The 8755-nt window shown below is 42.0% G+C and overlaps 1 protein-coding gene across 5 annotated transcripts; it reads left to right on the plus strand.

Moving 5' to 3' along the window:
- Nucleotides 1–322: 322 nt before the first annotated feature.
- On the plus strand, nucleotides 323–7506 carry LOC111846241 (sodium channel regulatory subunit beta-3-like). Of its 5 annotated transcripts, none has more exons than XR_011983541.1 (6): nucleotides 323–1068; nucleotides 2938–3101; nucleotides 3471–3696; nucleotides 3790–5723; nucleotides 6100–6123; nucleotides 6466–7506. XR_011983541.1 is itself a non-coding variant. In XM_023816262.2 (6 exons), exons 1-5 carry the CDS (start codon nucleotides 1014–1016, stop codon nucleotides 6116–6118), a joined length of 603 nt encoding a protein of 200 aa, XP_023672030.1. In that variant the 5' UTR covers nucleotides 324–1013; the 3' UTR covers nucleotides 6119–6123; nucleotides 6466–7506. The 5 variants fall into 5 exon arrangements, 4 of the variants coding, with proteins under 4 accessions (XP_023672030.1, XP_072558349.1, XP_072558348.1 ...); XM_023816262.2 differs by having other exon boundaries at nucleotides 324–1068; nucleotides 3790–3928; XM_072702248.1 differs by having other exon boundaries at nucleotides 324–1068; nucleotides 2943–3101; nucleotides 3790–3928.
- The last annotated feature ends 1249 nt before the right edge of the window (nucleotides 7507–8755 follow it).

The raw sequence follows: 8755 nt of genomic DNA on the forward strand, positions 1-8755 counted from the left end.
AATAGATTTTTTAATGCTGTTATCGAATACTAACACTACAATACTAATACTGATCACGATTTTTCTGAGCAACTTGACACACATGAGTGAATTTATGTTACAGTATAATATTATATATACTTTGAATTTGAAAAGAAGTAACTCCTGGTCCATCTGCTCGATGTTTATTTTTTTTCAGGAGTCGAGTTAGGAATATATAATGTTTCAATGGTTCAAATATATACATGTACTGTTTGCCAGAGTGGTTTTATGACTATGATAAATAAGTCGGGCAAAGTAACGCATGCGCGCCAGGAAACTAGGCGCGCGCCGAGCGCTCAGCAAACAAAGCAGGCGCTCAGTAGCTGATGTCGTCATGTGAGGGTTTCGCTCTTAAAGTGTGGGGCACGAAAGACCAGTCCGGCCTGGGATTTTCCTGTTGCTTAACTTTTTAAAAACTTTCACTTTTTTTCTGGTCTGTTTGTTTATTTTTTTATTTATAAACTTTTTTTTTTAATTATCATAATTCAGAATAATATCGGACACTTTGTCCGTATATCGGGAATAATATGTACTCATTAGCAAAATAAATTTATAATTAAACAAGAATATTATTGGGGTTTATTTTGTTTTATTTTTATTATGCCGCTTCGATGAAGGCTGGAGTTAATGTTTGAATACTCGAAGGGTGTGGATTTGTTTAACCGAGTATATCTGCTGAAAGGGCGAATGATCTACTTTTCTCTATTTCATTATAAATATTAATGAAGCAATCGTTAACCTGCTTGTATTAAAGTCGGGTATATTTTTTTCCAAGTTGTCTTTTTCACAACTTGTGAAAGTTATCTCAGGACATTTTTTGCAAAGATAATATGAATATTCACAAACAAGGACCAGTTTCCTTAAATCCATATTAAAGGAGGACGTTGCGGCGCTGTCCGTGGTATTGAAAGAGAAACTCCAGGGTTTGGCGAATTCACTCCTAAAACTTTCACTCTCCTCAGACAATTTTATTTTCACCAAGAAACCCGACCATGGGTCCGCCAGCAGGGAATCTATTTCTCTTCCTAGCTCTCTTTGTCTTTGATGGTAAGTATGCTCTTCAGCGACTAAATTAACATTTAAGGCAAGTTTTTGATTTTTCTTTTAATTATATTTTTCCCTCATATTATGTAAGAGAACTGTACGCTTTGACAAAACTGAGCATCCTTAAAGCAGATAACGCACCAAATCAGTATGTACTGAATTTCTCTGTTTTAGCTCTGCATTGTGGCTGCCAGAAAAATGTTCATGGGTTAAATTGTATCGTTAATGTTGCAAACAACTCATAAATTATAAATTCTATTAAAACCTTTGGCCGCATTAATGGTACTACTGTACATTAGTGCACTTGGTAATGTGCGATCTAAAAATCTGTTAAAGTAGTTTTCCCTGTTTGGATTTTTCTCCTTTGGGATTGTGAGGAAAACGTGCCTGAGTAGGAATTATTCTGAGAACACAGACCCGTCAGACTAATCACCAGCTATCAGATATGGATACGCTAGAGGAGTCAACAAGACACGCTAGCAATGGCGAATCATGGTAGAAGATATTCCAATAAGCATAATAATAATATTAATGATGATGATAATGATACTGACAATGATAAATAATAATAATAACAATAATAAGTCATTGAACCTGTTTTTGAGTTAAAGGTATTTCGTTACCAGACTCCCATCATGTTATGCTAATCTGGTTGATAGCTCTAACTATGACAATAATTTTTAACCAGCGTCTGTAGTTAAATATAACAGGTTTAACACAGTTTAATACACATCTAAAATAATTTTATTGTTGCCTGTTGTGTATTCTTGTGTTTTTGGCTCTGCCCCTGATACCCCACAGCATTCCTGTTTGTCATGACGCACGCGCCCGGAACGCAGACGAATAGGCAGGAAGCCAGGGATCAGGAACACGGGGTTTAATCAAAGACAGAGCACGCAACAATACAGGCTGACAATACAACAGCTCTAACTTAGCTTAGACAAGCAACAACACACCGGAACACATCATAGACAATGAACCACTGGGGAACTGAACAGAAGCAGGAACTAAAATACTAAAGGGGTAACGATACTAACACAGGACAGGTGAGACTAATTGACAAAGACCAGGGAAACAGGGCACAGGTGAAACTAATAAACTCAAAGGAACTAAAAAACAGGGAAACTAAGAACTAACCAAGGAAACATAAACCAACACTAGGGAACTAAACAGGTAAAGACACAAGCAGGGGCACAAGGAAAAAAACCAAAACCAACTACAAAATCAGACACAAGGACTAACAAAACTCAAATGAAACACTAGGGAGCAAAATACAAAAACAGAGGAGGCAGGATTTGAACACAGGACAGAAGGGTACTCAGGACCGAAGGATACACAGACAACCACATGCTCAACACATTAAGCCACACGACCAGACAGACAACCGGGCAGAACAAAGACTAACATAAAGAATGGGATGACCAGCGACACCTGCTGGTCAAACGGGGAAGGGACACGGAAGGACCACAGCAGGGGCTGACCCTGACACTGTTAGCCGGAATGTGAAGACCATTATTGCAAAACATTTATTTTTCATATCTGATGACTGAATGCCATGCGAGCTATGAAGCTTACAGTATTACGCAGATTAGTCACCAGCAGTGGGCCACAGCTGCAGCCTTGCCACCGCTGCTTGGTTGGGCTATCTAAGGACTACTGCTTCAAAGACATTTAGTTGCCCACAGGGGAGTTTCTAGCTATTGAAAATTCATGGGCTAAGTCAAGTTTACCTGGGGCTTGATTTTTTTTTTTTGAAGGAAGAAAGTAGGCATCGGGGCTAAAATACCTGGGGCTATAGCCCCGAGTGATTGGATTTAATGACGCCCATGGTTGCCCAGAATGCATTCTGGTAACAGTATCGGCCTTCTCCAGTGCAGATGAGCAGCCAGGTGTGTGTGGATATACCGTCGGACACGGAGGCCGTCCTGGGTAATGCCATGAGGCTCACCTGCATCTCCTGCATGAAGAGAGAGGAGATCAGTGCCAGGACACGAGTGGACTGGTATTACGTGACGGAGGCTAACAAAAGGATTCCGGTGGGTCCTGGTGGCTGCATTTGTTTATTACTCTCATAAGTTTTTATTTATAACAACGACAGCTATATATATTAAAGAATACCTTTATGGTAACTTTACAGTACAGCCACAAAATCATCTATGCAATTTTGGATGTAAGGAGATGCATATGTAAGGGTAGTCAATTAAGACTAAACATTTCCCCCAAGGTAAAACTGAGAATTCAACATTTGACATTAAAAATCTGTCAAACCCGAGGCTGTACAGATGGAGTATCGTCATGCCAAGATTTGATACTTTGCAAAAAGTTGATGTCACGAGGCTGGAATGAAAGATAAATGCAGGCTGGCTGACAAAAGGCCGTCGCTTTTCTGTGTCGCACGTCGGCAGATCTACGTGTTCGATGGGGTGCCGCAGGAAATCGACGGGCTGTGGAAGGGCCGAGTGATATGGAACGGCAGCAAGGACCTACAGGACCTGTCCATCAGCATCCAGAGGGTCACGGCCAACGATACGGGCACGTATGTGTGCGAGGTGCAGCGCCAGTTCCAGTTCGACTCCTACACGCCCTCCTTCACCTACAGCAAGGTCATCCATCTGGTCGTGAGTGAGGAAGGTAAAGGCCCTGAAACTTCAGAAATGCCACACGAAGTCGTTTTATTGAAATGAATGTTGTGGAATATTGTGATTTTGTTTTACTGCGGGGCAGTCAGTCGGAACCTGACGGCAGTGTACTCAGAGTACGTCATGTATGCCCTGCTGATGTTCCTGACTCTCTGGCTGCTGGTGGAGATGGTCTACTGCTACAGAAAGGTCTCCAAGGCCGACGCCCGTGGGCAGCGCAATGCGTGAGTTCCCTCCCCGAATCTGCGTCAGGGTCGGGCCAAAGCGTCAGCTGACTGCAAAGTAAAGCAACTAATAAGGAAAATGTCGTAAATAAGCACGACTGAATGACTCCTTTTCTCTGAATACCTGTCTAGTGCTTCTTCTAGGAAAAAACAGCGGGAGGCTTTTCAGAATCCTTGGAGGCGCCTGATAGCCCACAGAGGACTGGAACTTGCATTTAGGTTTTCTCTTCCCCACTAACCTTTAGCGCAAAGAGTAGCTCAGTATTCCTGCCGGCTGCTGCCCTTCTCTGTGCCGCAGCCAGAGATGACCAGACAGGAAGTCACCTCGCTTCCAGGAGAGTGTGAAAGCCAGGTGGGCCGGGACAAAAAAAAAAAAGGCTCCCACTGGAATCCAGCAGGCCACAAATTAGCTTACGAGTCAGCTGCAGCCTCCTAGCAATGGAGGATCATGGGGGGGGGGGGGGTTGCTGTGGGGACTGTAGTTAAGGAGGGCACAAGGAGCGTTGGTGCAGGTATCAAATGTGATAGAACGTTCCCTGATTCTGAGGTGGATAATGCTGCCACCTACCAGTCAGTGTGGGCTACTGCAAGGTAGGATAAGGTTACAGCATGGGTGAAATGGAAGGAATAGAATTAATACTAAGAGTAAACCGACACAAGACCGGATTGATATACATGACACCTCCTTGTTAAAGATGACGTGTTTGTTGCACCTTAATTCATTCATGCAGTGTCCATTTGGAGCTTTTTAGAGATGTGCTGCCTTCAGGCTGTGAACAGGAACAATTCAGGGAATAAGCAACTGCAATGTAGTTCGGGTGTGTTGCATAACAGTCCATTAATCGTCGCAGGGCGCGTGTAAAGGTGCGGTGCCGCAGGTGGACGCTGAGCATTAAATGGATGTATACAGAGGGATAATGCGCCTTTTTATAGACGAGCGTGGTTGCATTAGTGCATTTGATTTGCTCAGTAATCGCATGTACAAAAAAGTCTGATGTAAACAGCACAGCAGCCAAGAGCAGAGAGGGTCCTTTTAGATCACTGCAAAATATCTAGTAGAAATTTCGGTAATGGATACAGAAAATTCAAACTGGATGATTAAAGACGAAAAAAAACAGGCAGGGGGCGATTTATATAAACCATTTTACGGTATTAACAGGAATCAGCTGCCTAAGGGCAATTTCATTCCAAATCTATATTGAAATATATAAATACGAGGTACATTTTGGACTGACCATGGAAATCAAACATGTTTCTCGATTCCATTACAAATGACTGGGTATTTACTGAAAAAAATCACAGTTAAGCATCATTGTAGTCCAGTGCAGGCCATCATTCTTAAAGAGTTCCATAATTAAGCCGAAACATCCCATGTATAGTGGATGGATGGACAGATGGATCTGAATCACTACAGCTGTGGAACTATAGACCTGCATCTTCTGCCCTCAGTTCAAAAGTCTTCTGCGTGCGAATGCCTTAAGATTGATACTTTGGATTATTTCAACATTCAGGAATTCTTTACTTTTATTTCATCCTCTCTTTCCATTTCTATGAAATCCAAATGCTGTGGGAAGGAAAGTGTATTTCGTCTTTGGGGAATGCAGAATCTCCTCTGACCCAAAATTTTCCTGATATAAACCTCTATATTTCACCACAGGAATGCAGTGCTGGTACTTAGATTTGTCTCTTTTGTGTACCTGTTTATCCACAGGACAGACTACCTAGCCATTCCGTTTAAAAAGGGGGAAAATGTGGCTATTCCAGGAATGGATTAAATCATTCTCTCACAAATACGGTATTCTAATTTTAATCTGTACAGCGTTGGCTGCGTGCACCATCTCCTTCAGACCCATCTTGCAAATGACCATGGGCTTCGGGTTCATAATCGAAAGGAACCTTGCATGTTTTCTTTGGCTTAAATTTATCTGCATCTCCAGTACTCACCCCCCACCCCTCCCCTCCCCCTTCAGGGAATGACCATCCGTCTCCATCATTGTACTGACATTGCACCCATTACGTACATAACCAAGCTTGGTGATCCAGAGAAAGATTTGCCGTTACAATCAGATCTTTTGATTAATGATGCACTTGTGACTAAACCCACGCTTGTTGCTTTTTCATGTTCCCATGATCCTCCTCTCTGCTCCACGGTGTCGTCCTGATGTCCTCAGATTTTCCAATGTGCTGTAGACCAGGTTTGTCTATCTAGTTCTTCCTCTGGCTTCTAGCCATGGATCCACTTAATTACTGTCTTGTTTTTTTTCCAATTGCTTGATCAAAGGCATCTAATATCAGGGGTGTATACAGGGGCGGGGCAACAGGGGCACTGGCCCCAGCTGAAAGCTGATTGGTCCCCGGAGTGCCCACATGCCTGTCACTCATCAAGTCAAAACATCATTGGTTACTGATAAGATTGGGCCATCTGTATCAGTTATGGCCCCTCAAATGCCATTTACTTTAAAAAATTCTCGCCCCTGTCTAATGTAAAACCTTGTCTATGGAAAGACTGAGCAGCAACGTCTCCTTTTGTCTTCCAGGTATTGATTCTTACCTATAGCTGGAAATGGGATTCAAATTCAAGCCATAATCTTCTACAGTCAAACCAAGTCTTTTGCTAACTGGCACTCAGCAGAACCAGTGTGACGACTCAGCTCTTATGACACGCGACTGTTGATTGGACGAATTGGGGAAAACCTAACTGGACATTAACAGACAGAACCTACGCCCGGAACTAAATGTTGCTCTGGTGAAAGTTCAAAGTACAAAGTTAGGAAGAATCATGTGTGTGTGTGTGTGTGTGTGTGTGTGTGTGGGGGGGGGTGTACAATAAGTCTATAGTTTCAGCAGTTTTTACAGCATACTGTTGTATAATCCATCTTACTCAACCTTAGTGAGCTGCAAAACATAACTGAGGAACAAATTTCCAAAACTCACTCATTCTGGACTTCAGTTAATCACATCAACAAGAAAACCCTTGTAAATCAGACGGAAGTCATATATATGTAATATTGAGTCATGCTCATTTTTTTACACAAAATATTTTCAATGATTTTAAATATTTTTTTTTATACTAGTACAAGCCCAGAAACAACCCATTTTACATGCTGCCAAAAAAGGAGCTGTAATTGAACACCAGTAAAAGACTCAATTCCACACATATGTCAAAAAACAGGTTTTTATTACATTGTGGGGGACATTTGGTCTCCTACAATGTAATGTAAACCTGTTTTTTTGACGTTGTGGGACGATCTTTCAGATCCTCAGAAAGATCTGTGAATGCAATCAAAAAAGTAAAAATGCCAAAAGTCTTGTATTTTGTTTGGTTATTCAGGTTAAGGTTGGGGCCACATAGGGGTTAAGGTTGTCATGTTGGGATTAGAGTTTTCCCCATAGAAATGATTGGAGAGTCCCCACAAAGACATAATTTCAAAGCTGTGTGTGTGTGTGTGCGTGTGTGTGTGTGACAATAGGGAAGTGCAGTCACCTTAGTGAATGTAGCACATTCTTCACTGGTCAAACTCCTCTATAATTTGGACGGGTGTTTCTCAACTTAGTCCCCGGGAGGTGGTAGTTGGGGGGCGGGGGGGGGGGGGGGGGGAGCAAAAACATGGACTGTCTGGGGGGGAGTTGGGGGGGGGGGGAGCAAAAACATGTACTGTCTGGGGGTCCCTGAGGACCGGGTTGGGAAACACTGATTTAGAGGGACTTTATCCTGGGACAGGAGTGCTTTTCCATTTCCTGGTCTTAGTAGTGAGGTTAAATTAGGCCCAAGAGACAAATGAGAGGCTGAAAGTTGGAGAGCATGCAGTGCGGGCTAAGTCATCTCCTCTCATCCATCCTGACAGATCAAAGCCCTCCTTTGTGCAGAGAGATTTTGCTGTCCTCTTAGAAGAAACAGTTATCTATTATGTAATATCATCTCAGGTTCAAGGGCCATACCTTATCTGGTACACTATATAATATTTACCATTTAATATTAATATTTCAATATATGTTCTATATATGTTATACGAATAAAATTTTGCTATAATTAGTTAAGGTGTGTGGTCTGTTTCCATTGGCATCTTTGTCCTCCCTCTGGGGTGCCCACAGTCCTATTCATCGTGGTACAAAAGCTTGCAGATTGCCAGAATTTGCAGGTCAGCGTTTCCTGGGTGTGTATATGCTTTGTATGCTGTCTGAAATGCGCTTTGTCCACTTTTAGGAATAGGCTAAACCCGATTTGTGGCATGTGGACTCTCCAAATGTTTAATTTTATGTCACGTTTGTTGGGTCAATTATCCAGAAGGAATTTCAAATGATGCAGGAATCAGGCGATAATTAATCTTCCCGTTTAATGACACTAGTCGCAATGTAGAGTATTTTCAGTTCTGTAGGATGTTGCCTATTTTTTGTGGGAACGAAATACAGCACGTATTCTTTTTTTGTGGAGTTTCATGTTAAATGTCATTATTTGCAGCAAAATGACATCCTACGCTGGTTTCCATTTTTATAAGTAGTAAGGGTAGATATGGTGAAGCCAGGTACTGAACCGGTAATTAGCGAGTCATCGTCGTCCTTTTCACAGCCGAAAAAGCGATGTACAACATTATAATTAGGGGCCAATGTTTACAGCGTGCGCAGGAGAGCGGATCCAGTATTCCCGTAGTCAAAAAGGAGCATTACTGTTGTAGTAACATACGTGTTTAAAGCGCATATTTTGTTAAACATCCGCGCTCTTTTTTGAAGATTATGTTACTATTTATGGAGTAATACTATAAATTACTGCCCGCGATGTTTTGTTTAAGAATGAAAAAGGCTTTTCGCGGTTTTGTATGATGCTGTGCT

This window comes from Paramormyrops kingsleyae, chromosome 18 (genome assembly GCF_048594095.1).
Source record: "Paramormyrops kingsleyae isolate MSU_618 chromosome 18, PKINGS_0.4, whole genome shotgun sequence".
Taxonomy (NCBI): Eukaryota; Metazoa; Chordata; class Actinopteri; order Osteoglossiformes; family Mormyridae; genus Paramormyrops; species Paramormyrops kingsleyae.